The 27,360-nt window shown below is 37.9% G+C and overlaps 1 protein-coding gene and 1 non-coding gene across 5 annotated transcripts in view; both read left to right on the top strand.

Annotated features, from left to right (window-relative positions):
• Positions 1–27,360, top strand: part of Malt1 (MALT1 paracaspase) — a 57,610-nt gene that overhangs the window by 16,480 nt on the left and 13,770 nt on the right. For 3 of the 4 annotated variants that reach the window (XM_036205273.1, XM_036205272.1, XM_036205275.1), the window contains 10 exons: positions 1,036–1,195; positions 1,689–1,867; positions 2,262–2,358; positions 2,936–2,968; positions 5,490–5,516; positions 7,786–7,818; positions 12,889–13,092; positions 21,475–21,652; positions 22,638–22,712; positions 23,277–23,404. In XM_036205273.1, the coding sequence (XP_036061166.1) occupies positions 1,036–1,195; positions 1,689–1,867; positions 2,262–2,358; positions 2,936–2,968; positions 5,490–5,516; positions 7,786–7,818; positions 12,889–13,092; positions 21,475–21,652; positions 22,638–22,712; positions 23,277–23,404 (1,114 nt within the window). The remainder of the gene's footprint in view (positions 1–1,035; positions 1,196–1,688; positions 1,868–2,261; positions 2,359–2,935; positions 2,969–5,489; positions 5,517–7,785; positions 7,819–12,888; positions 13,093–21,474; positions 21,653–22,637; positions 22,713–23,276; positions 23,405–27,360) is intronic. The other variant, XM_036205274.1, reaches the window with a different exon arrangement.
• On the top strand, positions 16,857–16,960 carry LOC118595066. Its single transcript, XR_004946444.1, has one exon. It is a non-coding gene; the product is annotated as a U6 spliceosomal RNA (small nuclear RNA).

Below are 27,360 nucleotides of genomic sequence, written 5' to 3' on the forward strand. Positions count from 1 at the left end.
TACTCAAAAAATGGTTCTAAAAGAACAAGGGTAGGCTAGGGAAGTTTCGTGTTGTTTGTTCATATAGTTATGAAAGTCTTTTTTATGACCATAAAACTGAGAGACTTTATGATAGATTTCTACTGATCTGAGAGCAACATGAGGAGAACACTAACAGTGCTTCTGACCAAAGTGAAGCCTGCTAGGGCCATTCCTTCCTCTCACTTCTCTGCTTCCGGGAAGCCAGAAACTTGAAGGACGCTGGAGACGGTTTTGTTTAGCAGCCTGTCTTCTTCTCCTCCTTCTTCTTCTTCTTCTTCTTCTTCTTCTTCTTCTTCTTCTTCTTCTTCTTCTTCTTCTTCTTCTTCTCTTCCTTCTCCTTCCTTCTCCTTCTCCTCCTTCTCCTTCTCCTTCTCCTTCTCCTTCTTTCTCCTTCTTCTTCTTCTTCTTCTTCTTCTTCTTCTTCTTCTTTTTTTTTTTTGGTTTTTCGAGACAGGGTTTCTCTGTGGAGCCTTGGAGCCTGTCCTAGAACTCACTCTGTAGCCCAGGCTGGTCTCTAACTCACAGAGATCCACCTGCCTCTGCAGCCTGTCTTCTTACAGTGTTCCATAGATAAGAAAAGTGAAGTCCCAAGGTAAAATAGTTTATCCACGTATTCATAGCTATTTGACCAGAAATGAAAATAATAGCCAGTTTGTTTCCTTCATGTCACTGTGCTGTTACTACATTAAGTGCTACTTATAAAAGTGGCAGTTTCATAAATAAATATACTTTTTTAATGACCGAACAGACGGGTTCCTACTAGTGAGCCCCTGTAAGATCTGGGGGACAGCTAATCTCTGTTGAGTGGATTTGTTAAAGACCGGATTCCTAATACTCCAGTCCTCAAAAATCTCACTTTTTATTTTGTAACTAGCACATTTTATAACTTAAAGAAAAAAAGAAATATACTTCTCAAAGGTCCATAATAAAATCAGATTTTACACAGCATGAATTATATTATAAGCTGGATTTTGGACGAATCCTTCACTTATGTTCTCTTTGGTTCTTTTGCAGATCCCATATGGAAATTCATCAGAACTTATTTTTAACACGGTGCATGTAAAAGATGCAGGCTTTTATGTCTGCCGAGTTAACAACAATTCCACCTTTGAATTCAGCCAGTGGTCACAGCTCGATGTCTGTGATGTGGCAGAAGTGACAGAAAGCCTCCAGGGTATGTGACAAGTGAAATTGCTGGTTAGAGGGTCACCATATTTTATTTAAATGGTTATTTAAACTAACTTCAGAGCACAACTGTCACGCATGAGTCGTTAAGAGTTAACTCACATGGTTTGACTGCCGTTTTCCGTGTGAGCCCCTGAAGATGACGTGAACCCTTCTCATTCTCCGGCCTGATGCTGAGCTTGAACTGCTGACGTTCATGCCCTTTACATGTGGCAGCTATAATTCAAGCTTAGTCCCCCTCACTTCTCCTTTCTTGAGTATCCCCACCTGTAGCCCAGAATTTCTCAACTGTTTTTGTTCACCACAGTATTCTTTTCTCTTCAGAACATCTCTTAACATTTATGGACTTTGATGAAAATATACCTTAAGTATAGTTTTAAAGATTGTAAAAACTAAAGGATAGACTTAGATATATCTGCGTAAATTGTAGGAAATTTTTGGTTTTATGTTTAACCCAGAGATTTTATCTTTTTTAATTTAAGGAAGTGTGGATGGTATCTCAGAATCCAAGTTGCAAATCTGTGTTGAACCAAGGTCCCAAAAGCTGATGCCAGGCAGCAAATTGGTTTTACAGTGTGTTGCTATTGGAAGCCCTATTCCTCACTACCAGTGGTTCAAAAATGAATCACCATTAACACATGAGACAAAAAAGCATTACACGGTAGGCAGTTGATTTTCTAGGGGTGGGAGGGTTGGATTAATCTCTAAGATAAATGGTACCATTAAGATGTAAAGGGACCACTTAAACTCATGCTCTCTGGAATGTTTTCAGTACTTTTCGTTCAAGTTCTTTATGTTTCAGTATTGATTAGTTTCTTGTATTTGCAGCAAAGCTAGATTTCAACCAAGCTTTGGGATAAGATGTCAGATATTACTGCACCAGACTTTGCACTGTTAGAATCATCTTATCGTTGCTTGCTAATACTTAGCTTAATGAATGAAGATAATGTAAGGATGTATACGCTTGGAACATTTTTTAAATACAAATGACTTTCATTTTAATCAATTTTCAAATTAAAGTTGAAGAGAAAATATGTGTTCTGATATTGATACAGGTTCCATATGTGGATCTAGAACATGAAGGAACCTACTGGTGTCATGTATATAATGATCGAGACAGTCAAGATAGTAAGAAGGTAGAAATCATCATAGGTAAGCAGTATTAGCGTTCTGACACATAAGATATAATATAAGCTGTATACCTGGAGTGCTTAAGCAAAGGAAACTATTGCTTTTTGTCCCATGCCATTTAATAATAAATAACATATAAGGAGTTACATTTTTTATAGATAAATTTTAGAGAATTCATAATAAATTAATTCTCTTAAGTTATATACAAAGAACAAAACAAAAAACTGGAATTATTTTAGCTCATTTTAGTTGTTTTTAGTATTACAATTTATCTTAAATATTTGTGTCAAAATGTATTCCTTGAAGTTTTAAATTAGTAAAGATTGATTTGGTGAAAAAGATTTTTAATAAAACATAGAAAGTCAGAGACATATAAATGAAAAATAATTATTGGTCAGTACTCTATTGTGAAATGTGTAAGTTTGGAGTTCTGTTTACATTGAATGTATTTATAGTGACGTTTTCAATAGTAGGAAATATGAATGCATATGTTGCTTTGACAACATGATTCTGTGATGTTTATCTCTGTTTATGTAGTGGCTACCCTTCCTAAGACTCTGAGTTACAATGTATTCAAATTTGTTTTCTCTGACATAAGGAAGAACAGATGAGGCAGTGGAGTGTACCGAAGGTAGTGTAATCCTTTGGTGGTCTGCATGCTGGTCACTCTGGGGAGAGGTGCCATGTCCTAGCTTACTGAGTGCAGTGATGGAAAAAATACCGGCTCTAATAAGTCATTTTGATTGAAGGATTCTGGGTTGTACTCCTTAAAGTTGTGTAAAGTTTCCTCAACACTGTTGAACAGACACTTCTAAAGTAATCTTCAGCTGACTTCCTATTGCACATAGGCCCAGAGCTCCTCCATATTATTAGAAATAGTGAATATTTACAATTCTTGATGTAAATTTATTTTAAATACTGTCATAAATATTTGTTTGGAATGTTTTATTTAAGATGCCCTTTAGAAGCAAACATAGTTTCTATAAAAATTTCAGGATGGATATATCATTTGATACAATTTAATCAAATATTAAATATTCTGGAAATAATATTGATAAAGATTTTCAAAACTGTAATGTTTTAGATGAATTTACATACCACTTTCACCCTGGAAAGAGAACTGAAAATCCATTTTAGTCTAATCTTTTAACTTGTTTCAGTTTAAATACCAAAACATTGTATTTAAATTGCAATAAGTAAATATTAAAACTTAGATTACCTCCCCTTAGTGTACTGTCACATTGGTTTATAAAAGTAGAGTTGTGGATAGCTGAGTATTTTTTCAATTGCTGCTTCTTTGAACCATTACATAGTCTTTCTTAGGTTCTACTTGGGTAAAGTAAGGTAGTAATGTTAATCATACATTTCCTGGGTTTCCTGTCATTCATCTCTATGGTAGCATGTAAACTACTAATAATTACTATTTTGATCCTAATACAGAGTTGTGAATCAGAATTCTCCTATAAAGAAATTCCAATCCCACATCTGTTAATCGTACAGAAGGAGGGAAGCCATGCAGAGAAAATCTTAACCAAACTTCTCTTATCTCTTACATATTTTTGCCTAATTGCATGTGTGTTTCTTTGAACTAGCTAACATATAGGAGACCTTTAGGAATAAATATAAAAGAGCACTGCTGTTTGGCTTCAGAGTGAACATGTGATTGTTACCCTGTCCTGCTGCTTCTGTAATTGTACAGTTCACTATACAGTTTTTTCAGTGATAAGAACAATCAAATTTTAAGATGGAAAACATCAGTTCCAACTTTTTTTCTCAAAAAGCCTACAAAACTAAGATATTTTATAGTTGATAGGTTGACACATACTGTGAACAGTATCCTCCATTACATCTTATTTTAGTGTAGAGTACATGTCTCCTATTCCATTTTGTGTATTTTGTTAGAATATTATTAGAACAAGGGGTGTGGTTGAAAAGGCGAAGCTCAGCTGTGGTTTAGATTAGTGAGACTATGCAAATTTCAAACAGTCTTTTAGGAGGCCAAAAGAAAGGCATCAAAGATGGGATCCAGAATATGGACAGAAACATCTAACTGTATTACAAATGCATGAAATATCCTTACTGAAAAGAGGTAGAGTGATGTGCTGACTTACCTATCTAGAAACTAATCTATGCTGTAAGATGAAAGACAGCAATTGTACATATTATGTGCACAAGTTGATATCACTGTTAAACTGGTTTTATGTAGTATGAAAATACCAGCCTTAATGTAGTGATATGACCGTAATTCCAGGACAGGGAAGACTAAGGTGGGAAGATTTCAGATTTACCGACAGCCTGAGCTACATACTGAGACCTCATCTCAAGCAAATAAACCAAAGAATATATTCCCATATAATACTTTATGAATCCTGCATACTTGCAACTTATTTCGTGTTCATTTTTGTCTTCATAAAATTTAATAAGTAAAAAAAAAAACTGATGAGGATTGTTATGTCATAAACTTGTACTCAGGTTATTTATCTATCCTGTGTGAAAGGTGTATGGAGGATGTAAGTTAATTCTGAAACTGTTCTGCCTCCCCCCAAAGCACACCATACCTTGGTCTAACTATAAGAAAAACACAAATGCCAACTGGAGAACATGCAACTGCTCAAAACTGAAGTGGTCATTAAAAACAAGGACTGTCTGGTCAGAGCAACTATCACAACCAAGAGTGTCTCAAGGAGACACAATAAATGCCTCTGGTATCTTAAATAGGTCGTGAGGGACAACACAAATGGTCCATTGGTTGTGACATGTGTAATGTACTAACGTGAGATGTCAACAGTAGAGAAACTAGATTTGGCATACACAGGAACTCTCCTCTACAGTAGCCACAATAGCTCATCAAGTTTCCTGGTGTTTCCAAGTTAGAGGTTTTTGCTTCTGTTTTTAGGTCATTTATGAAATACCTAAAACTTTGAACAAATTGTGAATGAGTTTATTTATTTAGATTTTGTAACTTAGTGAAACTGAGTAATATAACAACAGTATTCTCACCTGTTCCCTATTTATATGACTTCTTCATTAACTTTGAAAAGTTCTAACTAATAATCTAACAGTTCATAAACTGCTTCTCTTAGTTATACTATTTGTGCTGTTGGAAGTTAGGTTATTAAAAATTAATCTGTTTTCTCTTGCTCTATTTGTAGATGAATTAAATAATTTTGGGCATCCTGGTAAGTATTATAAACAAAGTTCTATTTTAGATTAAGTTTGATATAGTAAAAGTGCTATAGACATTCTTGCCTACATTCTTAGACTACTGCTTACACAAAGGTCAATTTAAAGCAAGTAAATACAAAAATAGTATTGATTATAAGACCATAAAGACCGAAAAGTATTTTGGATAACAATAAAATAACAATACTTGAACCAGCAATATAGCTGAATGAGGAAAATTACCTATTGCCATACCTGATTGCCTGTGCTTGACCCTTAGAGCCCACGTGGTGGGAGAAGAGAACAAATTCTTCCATGTTTTCCTCTGATCTCTGTGTGCACCATAGCCCCCTACACAAAATAAATAACTGTTGTTGTTGTGTGTTACTGGGAATCAAACCCAGGGTCTTGTACATGATCAGCCAAGTGCTTAGCTGCACCACCCAGCACTGATACTTTTTAAACATCATTTTATGTGCTCCTTATAGAAAGAGGTACATTGTTTTAGTATGGGAGACCAGATGCATATTGATAAGTGACACATCACATTTCCAAACTGTCAGACATAGAACATCCTGGAGTGATTGAGCAGGTGCCTTTGCCTGATGGAAGGCAGTTAGTGGAAAGAGTGTGCAGTAGATGGATAAATCGGTCTGTAACTATAAGACTAACAATAATAGTCTCTAGACAAGTTTCGATCAGAACAGATTTCTGAACATGCTAAGCTAAAGAGAAAGCCATCACCTGGGACAGGACATTTCATTAATACGGATCATGTAAAGAAAGAGGATGTCAGCATAAGCTGTGGGTATTCTGAAAGACAAGGATGGAACCATGAGTAGATTTAATCAAATCACACAGAAATGTATTAAGAAGGCATGCAGTTATTTAATATTTGCAGAAAGCCTATTGTCTCATTCTTTTATTATCATAATTAGTTTGCTTGGTTGGTTTGTTTCATGGTGCTGGGGATTGTGCTCAGGCGCCTGGTGTGTGCTGGCTATACACTCTACCACTGAGCAGCTACTCCAGCACCAGTTTGCTTAGCTTTGTGTTCCATTCAGAGGCATCTGTTCCTATAAGTTCTGTCTGGATTCCGCTGACTGTATATAAGCATGTTAGACAAGACAAAGCCACTGTGGCCAACAGATCATTTTTGCTGTAGGATCTTCAAATGCATGTGAAGCTCAGAAAGAATTGCTTCGATTGTCCCAAACTAAAGACTGTTTAAAAACATTCTAGTAATCGTTTCTCTCGGTATTGATAAAATCTCTTTCCTTCAATTTGACTGCTATGTCTTGCCCTTTTAAAAAGATGTAAAATTGGGGCTGGAGAGATGGCTCAGAGGTTAAGAGCACTGGCTGCTCTTCCAGAGGAACTGGGTTCAATTCCCAGCTCCCACATGGTGGCTCACAACTGTCTGTAACTCCAGTTCCTGACACCCTTACACAGACAGCCATACACAGGCAAAACACCAATACACATAAAAAATAAATGAATAAATATTTTTAATGTAAAATTGCTTCTTAAAAACTGTAGCATATACCCACCACTAAGTTTTTAACATTTTCCGGGCCTGATTTTCCTTATCTCCAAGATTCAAAAAACCAAACCTTGAGTTTAAAGAAAATGAATGTGTAGTGAAGTTTGTAGTAGACTCCCATAGCATCTGTAATATTAAATGTGCAGGTAAAATCCCCCTCCCCCAAGTCCTGGGCTCATGAAGGACTGAACTTCGTCTTTCCCTGTGTCACCTCCTGGTGGTACCGGAGAGTGAATGTGATTTCATTCTATGTATGATAATGATAAGCCCATATATTTTTGTCAAAAATCTTTTAATGATAAATTAGCTATTAGTAACCATATTCTGTATTTTTCCTTCTAAATTATTATTTATATATGAAGTACCATATTACATACTGATACATATACATATATTGTATAATTATCCAGTTCAGTAATTAGCATTTCTCTCTGCTTAGCTATTATTAGTCTATGTGTTGGGAGCCTTCAAGAGCTTCTCCTTTAATGATTCTTAAATTCGCAATTGTTAGAGACATAGTTGCACTATTATGCCGTATAACATTAAATCCCTCTTCCTGTTTTTTGTGCCGTTATTCGCCCTCTGACTGTCTCTCCTCCTTTCTAGCCTCTCTGACCTCTGCGCTACTATATATAGCATTCTAATGACATCTTGCTGTCGGCATTCATTGCTTTTCTTCTCTCATGAGCTCTGAAGATACGCCACGAATAACAGCGTCTGTTTGCTCTCTTATCTTTATACAGATAATAAAGAACAAACAATTGGCCAGCCTTTGGGTGAGTTGAGTTTAAAGTACATGATGGAGTTTAATTACAGTTTAATTGTTTGATTATCACGAAGGAATTTACAGTATTTGATTTGATTGATTGAAGGGCATTGGAGCAGATTTTTATTTTGGGTAAAAGAAATTATGGAAGAACCACTTGAAAGGTTAATAAACAGAAAACGTCAGGAGTCAGGACATTGGATTCACTGAGTTGGAGGGAAAAGTGCAGCAAGAACAAACAGGTTAAAGAATAGGAGTGTCTTAGTTAGGATTTCTGTTGCTCTTTTTTTCCCTCTGTTATATTTATTCTTTGTGTCTTTCACATCATGCATCTCCGTCCCATTCATTTCCCTGTCCCTTCATATCCATCCTCTGCCCTTGCAACCTCCCTGCCAAAATAAAATAAAGTTTAAGAGAAAAAAGAAAAGAGAAAGAAGGAAAAAATCAATCTTGTCATGGAAGCTGTAGTGTGACACAGTGAGTCACACAGTAAACCCTTTTACCCATACATCTTTATGTGCAAGTGTTCATTGCAGAGAGTCATTGGTGTGGTGCAAGGCCTCTTATCTCTGCTACACTATCGATGCTGGACCCTCACTGGAACTCCTCTTGGATATCCTGCTGTTGCCCTGTGTTTTGGAGATCCTGTAGCTTTGGGTCTGCAGGACAGGTCCCCTCACGTGCTCCAGCAGATCACACATGGAGTGGATGTTGGGGTGGGCCAACACATTACCCTGGTTCTGGACATGGATCATTGCAGGGTTGGTCAGCCCACCAGCTCTCCCTTGTCCTCACCACAAGGTGGAGTGAGCTCTCCAGCACTGTCCTGTTGCAGCCATGAGCAAGTGGTGGGGCCAGTTCTACTTTCATGTCCTCAGGGTCAGATCACACCCACACCTTCAAGGTCAGCTCTGCTGTGTTGCCCGGGCCTGGTATAGAGGCCACTCTCCTAAGCGCTGCAGCTGATGAAGGGTAGGACCAACTTTCCCCTCAGGCCATGGTAACTCTTATAAAGGAAAACATTTCATTGAGGTGACAGCTTACAGTTTCAGAGGTTTAGTCCATTATCAACATTGTGGGGAGCATTGGCAGCATGCAGGCAGACATGGTGCTGGCTGCATCTTGATCAGAAGGCAACAGGAAGCGATCTGAGACACTGGGTATGGCTTGAGCATATATGACACCGCAAAGCCTTCCTCCACAGTTTCAAACTTTCTCCAACAAGGACACTTCCTTGGGGGACCATTTTTTTTTAAACCACCACAAGAATAAAGTACATTACTTTAGATTTGAGAATGCAGCAGTTCAGGTGATAGCAAAGTACAAGGATAAGCACAGGATTGGGCAACAGTCAATGTAAAGGAAGGCCCTTGATGTTGAAGAAGACTGTCTATAAAAAAACTACATTTCATTCATAAGGATAAAATTTCACATAGTCCAGTTCTGCTCTTTCCCAACCCTCACTTGGTAAGAAAGACCAACTAATAGTGATCTGAACAAAGCCATAGCTACTGTATTCTGTAATGAGAAGCACGTGTGATAATTACAAATACAGTGACAAGCGGATAATGAAAGTTCAGCAGTGATTATGTATTTTGCTTTATGAAATGTATAATTTACTCCTGAAATGTAGACTCTGTCCTCATTTTTTGTGGGTGATTTTAGCCAGGTGTAGAGGTGCACGTCATTAATCTCAGCACATGGGAGGCAGAGGCAGACGGATCTCTGTGAGTTCAAGGCCAGCCTGGTCTACATAGTGAGTTCTAAGACAGCTAGAGCTACATAGTGAGACCCTTTCTCAGGAAAAACAACTACTTGACACTAAAACTTGCTCAGAGTTATGTAGTTGGTATCTGATTGGTGGTTGATATCTGGGAGTCAGTGACTCTGTAGCGCCCTGTTGGGTCCATTGTAGCATGTGCCATTTCCCAGACAATGGAATGCTAAGAACAAAATAAACCGAGTGTCAGGTTAGCTCTTATTGTGAGGTTCACCGAGCATTGGATATCTCATGTCTTTGCGACCGTTTATAAAGTAAGAAAATGAACTTTATAATAGTACGTGGTACATAATACATAGATACATAATATGTGGTATATACCCTAGTAGAAATAGATAAATAATCTTAAATTATTCTTAGAATATAGTGATTAGGTTTGTCTAGGGGACTCAGGGAAGGCTTTGTTTATGAGGAAAGTTCAAATGAGAACTTTCAAGGTTAAATGAGGAGTTCTCAAGTAGATAAAGCTAGAATGTTCTCTAAAGAAGAAGGGAAAAGACTTGGTGAGTGTGGGAGGGGAACAAATAGATCAGTACTGCTGGAGGGTGGAGTCTTTGGATAGGACTGCCAGTCATTAGGCTGCTGATACAGTTCTCTAACAAGTAGTAGTAGTATTCCAGAATTCACTAGATTTAAAAAAACAAAACAAAACAAAACAAAAAAACACAGCATCAGCTAGGCATGGTAGCGCACATCTTTAATCCCAGCTCTTGGGAGACAGAGGCAGGAGGATCTCTGTGAGTTTGAGGCCAATCTAGTCTGCATAATGAGTTCCAGAACAGCCAGGACTAAAGGAAAAAACCCTGTCTCAAAAAATCTATCAGTTTTATTTTATCCCCTGGTTCTGTGGGTTTTACAGATGGTCCTTCTTGGAGTCTCTTACGTAGTTCTAGTCTGTCGGTGACCAAGGCTACATATAGAAGAAGGCTTTACTTTCATGCTGTGACACTTAGTGGAGACTGAGAAGATTCTCTTCCCCTCTGTCCTGCCTCTTTCCCTGCCTGAGAAGCTGCTGCTTTGTTAATGTTGTGCTTGTCTCTCAAAAGTGAAGGCTGTCAGGACTTCTTTAATCCACAGCCCAGAACTGGCAGTGCCACCACATGTTATATACTGCTTGGAGAAAGTCAGGGCAGCACACGTGAGGTGAGGCTGAGTGTCCCGTACAGGGCAAAGATACCAAGATTCCCCACAGGCCATCTATTACATGACGAGAACGTGAATGTCTCTGTATGCCAAAGTGAGGGATTCAGACATTATTGTGTAAGATACAGAGTCATTAAAAGAGTGGACGCATCAGAGTAACAGGAAGTCAAATTCAGTTGAACTAGTTAGATTTGATGCTAATTCTACATTTTTTATAAATATTCAAAGACGTAGCAAATGCTTAATAGCACTTAGAATAAACCAGACTCTTTTCTAGGTGCTTAGGAATATGAACTCATTTTGGATAACTTAGAATTATTAGACATGGAATTGATGGTATAGCACTGTGCCAGTTTTTGAAGAATGTCTACTACTTTAAGTTCTGGAAAATGTCTAGGATCCTCTAGTAAGTGTATTTCCAAAGTGGTTTTGTTGTTCTTTTGTATAGTCAAATAGCATTTTTATTTCTTTGTTTTCTTTTTCTTGGTGCTGGGGATTGAACCCAGAGCCTCACATGCTAGCATGCACTCGACCACTGAGCTGCACTCCCAGCCCCATGTGTAGATAGCTTGTGTTCAAGAACTTGTGAGTGGCTCATACAGTAATTTTTTTATAATAAATTTCTTGAATTTATTATCTAAAACTCATGATAGTCGACTTGCTTATGTACTTGCCATTTTTAAATTGTCTTATTCCTCTCATTTCCTTAAAGTCAAATGTTCCTTTCTCTGTCTGGTCTGTTTGCCACAACCATTCCTAGAATGGGTCCTTGTCATCTTGTTCCAGCCGTCTCTACTTCTCTAGTCTCAGTCCACTCCAGCTCTCCTGCCAGCCAGGAACTGTCCACAAGTAGATTGGTCAAGGAAGACCCACCATCTTCCTTACCAGAAAAATTTAAAAGTTATATAATCTAGCTTTTTTAAGATTACCATTGACAAAAAAATATTTTCACATTCTCACATTCTTGGACTCTTGTATTCTGTAAGTCATTCTTTCCCAAATACAGTTAGTTACGTATCACTAAATACGTGTATCTATATAATAGAGGTATATCTTGAGAAATGCATCATTAGACCCTATAGGTCAGTTTCTCAATTATTATTGTAATTCATTCAAGAAATGCAGTAAATACTGAGGAATATGAGGCTGCTGACAGACCACGATATGCTGTTCAGAAGTAACCTTTTTTTTCATATGCAGAAGTCATACTCTACATAATGATGAAACTTGCTATTTTTAAAATAAAATTTAGCACTGAAAGGCATTATATAGTAACTATATAAACAGTAGTGTAGTTTTTAGTGATTACTGTGAAGTATTGTGTTTTATGTAATTCTCAGCTCTAATTTTATACAGCTGGCAGTGCACAGGTCTCTTGACACTCTGCTGCCACCATACCATCCCAAGACCATCAAGAAAGATGCAGTGTTGAAGTCTCTTAAGTACTAAGCTTGGCGCAGCCTTCATAACTGTTCAGGCCAGTCCATCCCCTAAATAAGCTAGCTGATACTTTTTAAGGTATAAGTACATAATTGTTCACCTGCCCACACCCCAGAACACCTCTTTCTGTCTGAGCAAAGTCAAAATAATAAACTCAAAAAAATTCCTCAAGTAGCCTTATCCCAGGCAAACAGGAAATGTATCTTTAAAAAGTTAAGGAGGGCTGGCAAGATGAAAGTTGCCCTCTGAACTCCACACACATGCACATATACAATGATGATGATGATGATGATAAAGTTTTTAAATTTAGAGGTAGGAGGAGACAGTTCGTCCACACAATTACTATAGGAACAAATGTGGTCCTTGTGAAGTTCCTCCTTTTCTCCCTTTGGTCTTTCCTCGCTCTGTGAATTCTTCCGCCCCTCTGGAGGTGTTTGTTTTACTTCCTCCATTCTCAGTAAATCAGAACCTTCAATGGGAGCAAACTCTGGCGTATATTTCATATGTAACTAATAAATATCCTTTGTCTGATTTGATGTTTCAGCCTGTTGTGTTCTTAGTCTCCTTTGTAAAGTAATACCTCTAAAATGAAATTTAATGTCATCTTACTTGAAACACTGTAATCTTACAGCAAATTTTTCATTTTAATACTTCTATAAATTTTAATCTTCATACCCTCCTCTAATTTCCTACCCCCCCCCTTTTTTTTCCTTACAGCAAAGGACAAAGTTGCTCTTTTGATAGGAAATATGAATTATTGGGAGCACCCCAAGCTTAAAGCTCCTTTGGTGGATGTGTATGAATTGACCAACTTATTAAGGCAACTAGATTTCAAAGTTGTTTCATTGTTGGATCTTACTGAATCTGAAATGTGTAATGCTGTGGATGAATTTTTACTACTTTTAGACAAAGGAGTATATGGTAAGATATTTCTAATACTCGTCATTATATGCCTTTCCTATTAAACACATTAAGAGTTGAAAAGTCATGGGCAGGAGAGATGGCTTAGCAGTTAAGAGCACTTGTAGCTCTTCTGGAGAACATGAGTTCTATTTCCAGTACATAATGGCTCACAATCATCTGTAACTCCAGTTCCAGATGATCTGGAACCCTCTTAGGGCACATAAGTGGTGCACAGGCAAAATATTCATACATATAAAAAAACAAAAAGGAAAAAAAGTTGGAAATCAGGTGAAGGTAGGTAAACATTGTTGAACTGAAGAGTTTTGATATTCTTGTAAAAAAAGTAAATTTTATCTTTATTCCATATGAATAGCTAATTAGCCTAGTATCTTCTGTGGGTTTTTTGTTTAATCTTACTAGAACAACATTCTGTTGTTGTTGTTGTTGTTTGTTTGTTTGTTTGTTTGTTTGAGACAGGGTTTCTCTATGTTATAACTCTGGCTGTCCTAGAACTCGCTTATAGACCAGGCTGGCCTTGAACTCACAGAGATCCGCCTGCCTCTGCCTCCTGAGTGCTGGGATTAAAGGTGTGAGCCACCACTGTCCAGCACAACATTATTCTTATGAGAATTCTTACCTATCTTTCATTATTCTTTATTGACTGTAAAAGTTACCATACAGTAGTGTTTTAGAAATTAGAAAAAAAATTTAGAAATTTGACCTTGTAGATTATCAGATAACAAAACATTCATATATGCTTGATCTTACGTAGGTTCTTTTAAATATAAAATGTTGTGGTAGAATATACATTGTATTTGCTCCTTTATCTAATTATTACATGGTATTTTCTAGTTGTTTATTAGGATCTAGAATTTAATAAGGTAATGTTAGAGAGTGGGCCTCCCTCATCTCCATCCCAGTCTTCTGCCCTATGCTGAGGATGTAATTCAGTCTGGGGAGCCTTTTATGTGCTAGGCAGAGACTACCACCAAGTACATATCCATCCTTACCTGTCTATTAATTAAAATCCTGTGCAGATACAGTTCAAGATGTAGCCATGCATTTTTAATGGCTTCTTCCCATTCTTTTTCTGGAAAGTGCTCAAAATACTGTAGATCTGATAAAGAATTTTATGAGCCAGAATATGCTGGTAGTAGTAAGAATTTCCTTGCTAATTTATTTCTTATAATGTGTTTAGCCTTGAGTTTGGGAAGGCCAGCAGCTGAGCTCATTCCAACGGTCTTTCAGATCTTACTTACTGTAACTGTTAATATTTGAGTGCCCAGAATGTGACATCTCCTGGCCTGGAGTTAGGCTTGCAGATAATAAACAGAAAGTGTCAATAAAGTGTCAATTTGACTTTCTTACATTTCAAATTATTTTATTTCAATAGCTTAGAGATTTAGCTTTCATGTTTACAAGTAGGTTGACATGGTGAGATAACTTGGTAGAATTTCTAATGATTCTTAAGTAGAATTTTTAAAGGAACAAAAACCACCCCTTTGAAGATATAACAAACTGTTGGCTAAGGGATGATGAAAAGCCTTAAAATTTCATTTAAATGAATGTTTTCCTCCCAATAAGGAGGGTTACTGTTGTAGTACACATGAATAACAAGGTAGCTACTGCAAGTTTTCCATTTCTACCTTATGCTGATTGTGAAACAAACATTTTCTCATGAGCACTGTAAATTGATGATTAATAGGTGTATTCGTCCATTTTTCTTACAAAAATGGAAAATAGCTAGAGAGATGACTCAGTGGTTAAAAGCACATGCTACCCTTCAAGAAGACCCAAGTTCAGTTACCAGCACCCACATTGGGCAGCTCACAGCTGCCTGAAACTCGAGCTTCAGGGGAATCCCATGCCTCTGGCCTTGGTAGGCAACTACACTCCTGTACATATACTCACTCACAGACATATATACATATACATACACATAATTAAAAATAATAAAATAGATCTTTTTTAAAAATAGGAAAGCGTATGCCATACACATAGGCCTTTTGACAGCTTGCCTGTATTTTTTCATTATAACAAGATTCAGTATGATCAAAATATATTTGAATTTGAAAATTGTTTTAAGTGATGAAAAATATAATAATGATGATAACAGAAATTGTCAAAGAGTAAAGGGAAAGGAACCATGGCGACAGGAAGAGGCCAGAGAGTGCACTCTGAGGAACTTGTCTGTAGAGCACTCACCCAGCAAACTCAGCACCCAGGCACTTAACATACACAGTGTGGAGCAGGCAGTCACTCCTTATCTCAGTCACATGACTGGCTTCTTCCACCGCCAGACCCAAGATGGCCTCCTCTTCCCAGCATTCATTGTTGGACACTGTGTGGGAGGGAGCTACAAAATGATGACTACATTTGATAAAATTCCCCGTGAAAACGTGTTTCTGAAAACTTAACTTACTTTGTATGAGTCTTCAATAAATGGAAGTTCTTTTTTTAAAAAAGTGGATTGCTTGAGTATATTCTATAATTTATATTTTTAAGGTGCCTAAGTGACTTACATAGGGTATTGCTTCTAAAACTTCACTAGAAACAGTGAGGTGTGAGAAAAAAAGTATGATAAGTATTGATTTAGGTTGAGTTCAGGTTTCTGGCTTGGTGAAATACCTTAAGAATGAGAATTATATAAATAGTAATATATTCACTTACTCTTTCTTTTTACTGCAACTGCCCTCGTAACTTTCCAGAACCATAAAGGATGGCTGGGGCAAGATTTCAGTTTGCCTGACGCTTTACACACAGTCCCCACTGTAACAATGTCAGTTTGGGGTGTAAAATAAAGAGTGATAAAGAATAGAACAAAGGGAAGCTTAAGAAAGCTAGAAAAACTTAAAATCCTGATTCGTGTCTTAACAGGGTGGCTGCACTATATTTTGAAGTATTGTGACTACCCAAAACCTCAGACACATCTACATTAAATGTAAGTTGTGGTAAAGGCTTCATGGTGTAGGACATGTCATAAAGAGACTTTTTATTCCTCATTTGTACCATGCCTTTACCTCTCCTGATATCCCCAGGTGACTAGTGGTCCTTTAGGGATTAGGAGAAGGTAAAGGAGTTTCAGCATGAAGAACTTTAGATACAGGAAAGTATAAACACAAGTTGACACTCTCTTATTGTCCACTCATTGTAAAAGAAGGAAAAATTAGAACAGGAAAATGAGTAATTCAGTCTGTAACATTTAAGTAAGCAAAACCCAAAAATAGAAATAATTTACTTATAAATGTATAAATACTTATCCAGATAATAGGAGGAAACAGTAACCATGTGGCGGTCTGTCTACCTCACCAAATGTGTTTGTATGTCCGTCACCACTTGCAGCTTCCCTGTGCCTTTGTGGACAGACTACTCAGTGAAGATGGTCAGAATCTGACAAAAGCCCATTTACCCTGGAGTCAGTCACTTAGTTCAGTGTAAGCCAATGGTTAAGCACCGGAATAAATCCACCCATGTACAAGCTTTAGATTTTGTGGCTAGGTAATTTTTCCAAACTGAAACAGTGACCTATAAAGCGGCTAGAACTTAATTATCAAATCTGTTATAGAACAAACAAAAAAAATAATAATAATCACCTTCATGCCTGACACACTCAAAATGCCTAAATTATTGTATCCCTTGTTACCATTATTATTACAGTTCTTGAAATTTTATTAAATGGGCTAGAGAGTTGGCTCAGTGGATAAAGTACTTGCTGTATAAGCATAGTCTAGATAGCACTTTGGGCCTTAACTGATCAGATTTTGTGTATTAAGAGACTACCTGTGCTCGCTTCAGCAGCACAGACACTAAAATTGGAACGATACAGAAATTAGCATGGCCCCTGCACAAGGATGACACGCAGATTCGTGAAGCATTCCATATTTTAAAAAAAAAGAAAGAAAAAAGAGTCTACCTACAATTTCTTTGGGGGAAAAATAACAGTGGGGATGTGGAGGTATAAACTATAATGTAGTCTATGCAATGAAATATCAGTACACTCACATTAACAATATAAGCCAACACAGTGATCAAACTTACGTGCATCCAAAGTCTGGTTTTCTGGAATTTGGGTGAGGTTTGAAATCTCTCGGTGTTTCAAGTTCCTATGCACAAAAAAGGGGAGTGATATCATTACCTGCTTTGTTATGAAGAGTTCCTATGTATGTAAAAAGGGGAGTGATGCCATTACCTGCCTTGTTATAAAGAGGATGTGAGTCTCCTAGAGCTGGTGATTTGATATTCTCAACAGAGCACTATGCAAAGTAGAATGCCAGTCCACTTGAGTAGGAGAAGTTTGTTACTGTTTTCATTTTATTGTTTTACGTTGTTCTGTTGGAGACCGTTTCCTTATGTAGCCTAAACTATCCTTAAACTCAGGATCCTCCTGTTTCAGCTTCTGTTGTTCTGGGATTCCAGATATGTGTCACCATCCAAATGTTTTCTCTGTAGCCAAAAATAAATAGCTGTGTTTCAAAAAAAAAAAAAAAAAAAAAAAAGTTTAAAAAAAAAAAGTGTTTTTAAGGCACATGCTTGGTGGCACACACTTTTAATTCTAGCACTTAGGAGGCAGGGACAATCAGATTTCAGAATTCAAAGCCAGCTTATGCTATATAGTGTGTTCTAGTCTAGCTAGGATTATATACAGAGACCTCGTCTCAAAAACTAATTTAGTTACGTGTATTTACTTAGTGTGTCTGCATTTGCGTGTAGGCAGGTGTGTGCCACAGTGCTGGAAGGCTAGAGGACAGTGTGCAGGAGTCAGTTTTCTCCTACCTGTGGATCCCAGGATCAAACTTGGGTCATCAATCTTGGTGGCAGACACCCCTTCCCAAAGAGCCATCTCACCAGCCCCAGACTACATTCTTGAAAATCATGTTGCCAAAATAGAAAATTCTCTAAAGGCCTAATTTGCATAATTATATCTAACTATGTTAAATTGCTTGATATCTCAGGGTTGGGGATTTAGCTCAGTGGTAGAGCACTTGCACTTAAGGCCCTGGGTTCAGTCCTCAGCTCCAAAAAAAAAAAAAAAAAAAAAAAAAATGCTTGATATCTCTAAACGTGTCTATTTTCTCCCCTTTTCTTGAATAATTAATAGAATTAGCACTGCTGGAGATGGAATTTTTAAAATACAATGATTTTCACTGGTTTATTGTATATAAAACAATCCCCCTTAATGTAATCTCATTGTAGACAAAAAGTTTAAACTTTGCACAAGTCATTTTGGTAAGGAGAAAACATATTTTGTAGTAAGTGCCTTAATTTGAGCAGTTGCTGAGTATATGGCAACTGTATGATGAAATCCTTCAGAGCTGCTGCTTCTTCAAAGCTGAATCTTGCTAGAGCCAGAGGGTGCAGCACGCAGGCTTTCTGAGTGGGTATCCAAGGCTTTCTGAGTGGGTATCCAAGGCTTTCTGAGTGGGTATCCTAGGCTTTCTGATTGGGTATCCAAAGGCTTTCTGAGTGGGTATCCAAGGCTTTCTGAGTGGGTATCCTAGGCTTTCTGATTGGGTATCCAAAGGCTTTCTGAGTGGGTATCCAAAGGCTTTCTGAGTGGGTATCCTAGGCTTTCTGAGGGGGTATCCAAGTTATACCAGTTGTAAAAATGGCAGCAGTTCTAAAAGGTCGTTCCCTGCTGGACTAGGTTGATTGTTAGTGTCAAGTGCTTACTGAGTTCTGTTATATCTACAGATAAAGAAGAGTCAGTGTTCTGGGGGCACTGTAATAGCAAAAGAAAGATGCAGGTAAAGAACAGAAAAAGACAAAGAAGACATGGTCAGTACTTAGAGAACATTACAGTACTTAATACAGTGGTGGAAATACCACCTGTGGAGTCCAGACACCTCAGCCATATGACTTGAAACAGCTGTTTAATTTTCTCTTCTGTGACACACCTGTAACCCCAGCACTCAGGATGCTGAGGCAGGAATATCACAATGTTGAGGCTAGCCTGGGCTGAATGAGTTCCAGGTCAGCCAAACTACAAAGTGAGACCCTGTCTCAATAACTCAGAATTATATAGAGGTAGCTATCTTTTATAAATTGTGTTATCTGAATTAAAAGTAGGTTATGTATATTAAAATACTTTGAAAATCATGAAAGTGTTATACAAAGATAAATGATAACATGAGCATTTGCTATCAGAAAGCCTAAGTATGCATAAGAGTATTTACAAAGTGCCAAAAAGTGAGTGCCACCAGGGCTGGAGAGGTGGTTCAGCAATTAAAAGTGAGCCCTGCTCTTTCAAAGGACCTGAGTTTGGTTCCCAGCATCTGTGTTAGGTGGCTCATAACTTCCTCTCAATCTAGCTTCAGAGGGTCCAGTACCTTCTTGTGGCCGCCATGGGTATCTGCACACATCCAAAAATAAAAATAAATCTTTAAAATTTTTGAAATATTAGTAAATTTTTAAATGTTGCTGTAGCATTTCAAGGTGTATGTTACAATATTAGAAAGCTATAATATTGGTTGATAAAACTTGAGCAGGAATCTGAATTCAAGATACCTCTTGGCATGGGTTAAGATTTAATGAGCTAAAACTTGAGTGCAGTCATGGAGCTTAAAAACAAGTTTGTCATGGGTGGGTATGGTGGTGCACACCTTTAATCCCAGCACATAGGAGGCAGAAGTAGATAGACTTCTGTGGTTCAAGGCTAACCAGGCCTACAGAGAGACTGTATCAAAGAGTTTGTCTTGCTGTACAAATAGTAGAGGCTAATGGAAAAAAGTTACATTTTGAACACTTGCTAAAAATACAACTTGTTTTTCTTAAAAGTATAATTTAGTGGATCAGGATATGCCCAGAGTTGTGCATAGATCATGTGCCTGACTCATTTTCATTACTGGGAACTGAGAGCCATGCCCACTTTTATGTCTCTTTAACCTAGCCTTTGACCACTATAAATGTACCTTCTGTCTTAGGAACTTGCCAATTCTAGATAGTTCATATAATTGGAAACACTGGAACTAGAGAGATGGCTCAGCAGTAAGACGTGTATCTCCTGCAAAGGACCAAGTTCAGTTCCCAGCATTCATAACAGACAGCTCACAAATGGCTGTGACTCCAATTCCAGGAGACCTGATGCCCTCTTCTGGACTCCATGGTTTCTAGCATTCACACACACACACACACACACACACACACACACGCACGCACGCACGCACGCACGCACGCACGCACTGTCTTGGTTTACTTGCTGTTGCTGTGATAAAACACCATGATGAAAGGTTGCTTGAGTTTATTTTTTGCCTACATGTTCTGATCACAGTATATCATGAAAGGAAGTAAAGGCATGAACTCCAGGTGGGAACCTGGAAGTAAGAACTGAAGCAAAAGCCATGGAGGAACACTGCTTCATGGCGTGTTCCACATGGCTTGCTCAGTTTGCTTTTTATATAACTCAGGACAAGGATGCCCACTAACACCAATTACTGATTTTTAAAAAATCCCACAGATTGCCTGAAGGCCAATTTATGGTGAAGATATTTTCTAAATTAAGATTCCCTCTTTCCAAATGACCCTAGCTTGTGTGTCAAGTTGGCAAAAAACTAACTATACATAAGTATGTTATGTGCTTAGTTTACTAAGTATGTGCTTAGTTTAATCCGTGTTATAGCATGTTACCAGAACTTTTTCTTTTAAGAAAGGTTAATATTTAATTAAATGAATATACCACATTTTGCTTATCTCATCTCATGGTTATTAAGTTATTTTCACTTTGAGGGTAATATGAATAATGCTTCTATAAGTTTTTTAATACAGTTTTGTGTGGACAAGTTTTAGTTCTCTTTTGTGAATACCCAGCAGTGGGATTGCTGGACATAAGGTAATTTTGTGTTTAATTTTTTGGGGAACTTGTAGACGCTTTGCAAAATTCTTGTATAATACTATATTATATTACCACGACAAGTGAATGAGCATCCCGAATTCTCCTCATCTTTTTATTGCCTGTCTTTTGATTACAACTGACCTAGTAAGAATGAAATGGTATCTTACCACAGTTTTGATTTATTAATGGTAAATGATGTTAAACGTGGTAAATTGTGTTTGCTTATTAACCTGTTAAATATTTATCAAGGTTCTTTCCTATACCCTAGCCTCATGAGGGGACAGATTAGGAAAGAAGTCCCTAGGTATACTGTTAACTGGGTCTTTCTCCTATCAATTAGAATGTATTTCAGACAATAGCTTGGTGGTATTATAAAATACAGAATTTAAATGAAGACCATTTTCAAAATAATATAAAGTTCAGATCAACTTTTGAGTATTGATTGTGTCTATAATTGGATGTTCTTAGATATGCCTCCATGAGCCTGAAGAAAATAAGTCATTATTACAGTGTATATCTGTAAACGTTGAAATGCATTTAGAGCTGACATCTCTTCTTCCCCCTTCCCCTAGGGTTGTTATATTATGCAGGGCATGGTTATGAAAACTTTGGGAACAGTTTTATGGTCCCAGTTGATGCTCCAAATCCGTATAGGTCTGAAAATTGCCTGTGTGTACAAAACATACTGAAATTAATGCAAGAAAAGGAAACTGGACTCAATGTGTTCCTGTTGGATATGTGTCGGAAAAGGTACAATTTCTAATCTCTGTAAAGCTGTTGTTGGGATCAAATATCAGCCTTGGCAAATTCAACCTAAGGCCGTTCTGTAAGGCACTAAGAACCAGTGGGAATTATGAGTTTCTGAAAGCAGACTTGATAAAAATATTTTTTCAGAATGGGTATCTAATTATTTTAACTTACTTTCTGTTTGCTGTAGAAGGGATTAAAAGGTACAAGTTATATATTTTCACCATAAAGCATCGGCCCTCTAGAATGCATATACATGTTGCTAGCAGTCACTGCCGTTTTTCTCTAGGAATTAACAAGTCACACCCATGGATTTAGAGCATGTAGTCATCAGTCTGTCTTGTCTTACAAATGTGGAAAGTAGTTGGGTAGATTTTGGAAGTCTTAAATCTGTTTGTCTGGCTTTGTGTTCCCAAGAATCACAACCAATGATCATTCTTCTCTGATTTTTTGCTTACCAATCAGAATTCAATGAGGGAGTTCAGATATAACTTCATTGTTAAAGCTAACAAAAAGCCAGGTGTAAACTCACTTTAATCCCAGCACTCAGGAGGTAGAAGCAGGCAGATCTCTGTGAGTTCAAAGCTAGCCTGGTCTACATAGCAAGTTCCAGGCCAGCCAGAGCTGCATAGTGATATCCTGCCTGGAAAAGAAAAAAACAAACAAACAAAAACCTAAAAGCCAGGTACAGCAGTATCCTAGAGTTCAGGAGAGTGAGTGGGAAGATCTTGAGTTTGAAGCTAGCCCACACTACATAGGAAGATCCTAGCTTTAAAAAAAAAAAAACTTAACAAAAGATGGGATGACCATTTACTGTCTTCATAACATAGGAACCTGGGTTGCTTTTGGTTTGTATGTAGCTGGCTAAGTAAAAGAAGTTGATCTGTCATTTATGTGTACTAAAAGTAGTAGCATATTTTTCATTGAAGGACAGTGTAATTTCTCATACTTGTATCTACCCTTTTCTCCTTCCCATGCATATAAATAGAAATGACTATGATGATACCATTCCAATCTTGGATGCACTGAAAGTCACTGCCAATATTGTATTTGGATATGCCACGTAAGAAGACTTTATATTCAGTTTTCTTTATTCTTGTATGTCTTTGTTTTGATTGTAGATTAGAGACAGAATATCCATAGACATCTAGGCATAAATTTTCCCTCTTGATGTGCTTGATAGAAAGCTTCAGCTGTGCACCTCGGTCTCAGCACCTTCTCACTAAGCCGCAGAACCTTTCTCTTTTGCCTGAAGTTCAGTTCTAGTTGGGAACTCATTGAAGAGCAGATAAAAGGGAAGCTTATCTGTGGGTGTAGGCACCCCACTAGCAAATGCTGGCTCTTCTTTTTGTTGGTTCCTTTTCTATTGGATAGTGACAAATTATAAGCATATATATTTGTAGAGTACAGCATTAGCATGGACTGATTAGTATTCAAGTTACCTTTCATACCCCCCTGTCTTAGAGAAAGAAGCTTTATGCCCTGACTGGCATCTCCCTCCCTCCCCCACTTCCCAGCCTCTGAAGACCACCATTCTGCCTTGGGTGTTCTTTGTTGTGTGTTCAGGTCTGTCGGACGGGGGTTTGTTGTTCTGTGCCTGGCTTACCTCACCTTTTCTCTTTTTAAGGTGCCAAGGAGCAGAAGCTTTTGAAATCCAGCACTCTGGATTGGCAAATGGGATTTTTATGAAATTTTTAAAAGATAGATTATTAGAAGATAAGAAAATCACTGTGTTACTGGATGAAGTTGCAGAAGGTAAAGTTTTAAACAGAGCAATCCACTCAGAAAATGTCCAGCAGTGGGGAGAAGCCCACTCGGGGTTCTTTGCTCGGTGGTTATTATACTCTCAACAGTACTGTGCGGGTTTGGAATCATTGTGTGCTTTAGGAAACAGTTTTTGGCTTCATGCTCAGCAACACTGATGCTCTCGGTTCTTCTCTTTCCTTGCTATCCTAGCGAATGCCATGAGCAGTGATGATGTGGAGTTCAGTCCTCAGAGCTCTGCCTTCTGTCCAGCCTGGTGCCTTGCTGCTGCCCAGTCTAGTTGTTAGAAAAACTAAAAATACAGTAAGCAGTCTATGCGAACAAGGCATCTTCCTCTACACCTTATCTTTCAGAAATGTTGACACCCTGCTAGAAGAAAGCCAACCTTACTATTTTGTGATGAACTTAGATGTTTCCAGGTCCTGCTTTACATATATGGCCTTATAGTCATATCTTCCATCTCCTATTGTCCCCTTCCCTGTCTGCTCACACAGTGTGGTAGCTCGCACAAGGCCAAATCCATACCTGTTAAATACATAGGTTACAGTGTGGTTGAATTTGTTTTGTTAGATTTTTGGATTTGGTGTTTTTGTTTTTTGAAACAGGGTCTCACTGGGTAGCCCAGGCTGGCCTCTAACCTCACAATTCGTCTGTCCTAGCCCTTTTTATTATCTTTATGTTTAGTTAATTTTGTTCATAAGTATAGTTGTCTTGTCTGCATGTATGTCTATACACCACATGCATGCCTGGACCCTGAGAAGGCTAGAAGAGGACATTGGATCCCCAGGGACTGGAGTTACAGTGGTTGTGAGTTCCCATGTGGGTGCTGGGAGTCAAACCTGGGTCCTCTGTAAGAGCAGCCAACTACTAAGCCATCTCTCCAGCCCCTGCCTCAGATTATTTAGTACTGTGTTTTGCAGTATATTTTTTTAATGAACTTATGTAAACCACATCAGAAAGAAGGTACACCCTTTGCAAACCCTAAACACTGAAATTTCATAGATATTACAGAGTTGACAGGTTGTGTTTTAGGTGTGTTTTGAGTCTCTTTTTTTGCTTACTCTGTAGCCCAGGCTGACCTCAGATGCTCAGCAGTCCCTCTGCCTTAGTCTACTGAATACACACAGCTCAGTTATAGCACATTGAGAATAAAATATTTTACTAACGGCTGTTGATCATTTTTTTCACAAGCTGCAGTGCGTGCGCACGCGCACACACACACACACACCATGTGACTTAATCACTTAGCATAACCTGCCAGATTTTTAGACTTTCTCCTGCCTGCTTCAGCCAGAGAAGTTCTGCTTTTATCTGTTTTACATATTGACTTTCCTCTTAAGCCTTCATATGAAAACATTCTGCTTCTTCAAATTTAAAGCCCTTGGATTATTTCAGTCATCTTCAAACTGAAGTATGTGAAGGTTTCCCAGCCTCTCTTTGGGTGTTTTAAGTTTCTTTTATGGGAGACAGGTAGCCTAAGCTGTCCTGGAACAACAGGTGTGTTGATCAACCACAACCTCCCAAGTGTTTGTATGAAGGACGTGAGCCATCATGCTTTGGCCAATTGCATTTTTAAAGTATATTTAAAACTGGAAGTGGAGCCCATTGGTAGATCACTTATCCAAAGTATATTTTAACTATTTTAAAATTTAATAGATACATGCTTATTTACCTTTGATGGTTACCAAGTTGTCTTTTGCTATGAGTGTATTTTAACTCCTTAAGAAGTTTGCTGTTGTTTCAGACCTGGCATGCCTCCACAATTAAAACTGCCCAGACAAGAGTAGACTAGAGTAAAACATGTAGTTCAGTGCTAGACATACTGTTCATATTGTGAGTAATAGCCAACCAACTGTAAAAATAAGTAACATTTGATGAAATCATAATAGTTAAATGTAGCATGATAGTCTTAGTCTCCTTTCTCATTGCCGTAATAAAATATTGTAACAAAAGCAACTTAAGAAAATAAGGGTTGTCACAGTTCCAGGTTACATCCATCATTACGAGGAAGTCAGAATGGTAGGGGCTTGAAGCAGTTAGTCACATTTCATCCACAGTCAAGAAGAAAAAGCAGTATATTAATGTGTGCAGTCTATTGCTCTCTGCCTCCACTCATACAGTCAAGGATGCCTGCCCAGAGAATGTTGGTCTTTCTGCCTCACTCAACATAATCGAAATATCTCCTCCAACAGACCAGCCTAACCTCCTCCCCAGGGAGGCTTCCTTTCCTGGGTCATTCTAGATATGTCAAGTTAACAGTTGTAACTGATGACCTCAGTAGTGAAGAACAGAAGTAATTATAAGAAATTGCTCTGAAGTCAAGCTTAATAGCTTCACACCTTTAATCCCAGCATTTAGGTGGCAGAAGCAGGCAGATCTATGTGAGTTCTAGGCTAGCCCGGTCTGCAGAATGAGTTCCTGGGTAGCCAGGGATACATAGCAAGACCCTGTCTGGAAAAAAAAAAAGGCATCCAACTTTGAAATACAACTTCCTGTTCCTCCCCTTTTAGCTTCTGAAATAGTTGATCTAAAAAAATGTATGATGGAAAATATTTGAAGAGCATATTGAAGTTATTGAAGGGGGAAAATTACCTTATCAAGGGGCTAGAGAGACGGCTCAGAGGTTAAAAGCACTGACTGCTCTTCCAGAGGTCCTGAGTTCAATTCCCAGCAACCACATGGTGGCTCACAACCATCTGTAATGAGATCTGGTGCCCTCTACTGGCTTGCAAGCATATATGCAGACAGAATGTTGCATACATAAAAATAAATAAATCTTTTTTTTTTAATTACCTTGTCAATTTCAACTGTGTAAAAATGAAACAAAATGTGAAATAAATTGCTTGCTTTTATAAGGCCACAGTGTTTATAGTCTATAGCCTAGTCCTGTATTTTCTTCTTTTCAGAACAACCCTATTATCACTGGATGTTCAATGTAAATCTAAGACTTTGCCAATAACCTACATGTAATAACTATGCATGTCCTCTATTTCTTTTCTTTTCTTTTTGTTGTTGTTGTTCAAGACAGGGTTTCTAACTGCACTGGAGCTCACTCTGAAATCCTCCTGCCTCTGCCTCCCATGTGCTGTGTGTGATTAAAGGTGTTTGCCGTCACACCCAGCTATCATCCTAATTTTATTTATCATTTCTTCCATTTTCTTGTTACAGTTTCATAGAATTTTTATGTGTTTTTCAAAATTATGTCTTTGTATTTAGGTTAGCTTTAGCTTTAAAAATAAAAAGATCTTGTGCTCCATGTAATCTCCTAAGTCTCGAATTTCTTCACTACTCACATTGAGCCATACTGTTGAAAGACTGCAGCCCTCAGAAAATTCCATCATGGGAATGCTGCTGTTTATTCAATGACGTCCTGTGGATGGGCATTGGAATTACTTTGGTATTTTTGTTACTGTGAGCAGTGTTATTCTCACATTCTCATCCATGTACCCTGGAGTGTACATGCAGAGTCTCTTGTGATTTGGAGTTGCTGGGTCATAGTGTATGCCAGTGTTCAGTTGTAAGAGGTGATACCAAACTTTTGTAAAAGGTGTCTGCGCCCACTCCCCACTAACACTGTGCAAGAGACAGTGTGAATCTGTACTCTCTCCATCACTTGATAGATTAGACTTTTCTGGCTTTGCATATCTAATGATGTTATAAATAATATATCAAGTGGTCTTGCTTTTTTCTCCCCTAATCATTAGTGATGTTGAATATCTGTTCATATTTTAATTGTCATGCAAATCCACCTAAGTGAAAATGTATTCGTGTTTTCCCATAATTTTTTAACTTATTTTATCTGTATGAGTGTTTTGCTCATGTGTGTCTGTGCACCACATGTCTGGTACACACGGAGATCAGAAGAGAGCATTGGATCCCCTGGAACTAGAGATATGGGTGGTTGTGAGCTACCATGTGGGTGCTTGGAACCGAGCCTGGGTCCAAGA

This window comes from Onychomys torridus, chromosome 13, assembly GCF_903995425.1.
Source record: "Onychomys torridus chromosome 13, mOncTor1.1, whole genome shotgun sequence".
Lineage (NCBI taxonomy): Eukaryota > Metazoa > Chordata > Mammalia > Rodentia > Cricetidae > Onychomys > Onychomys torridus.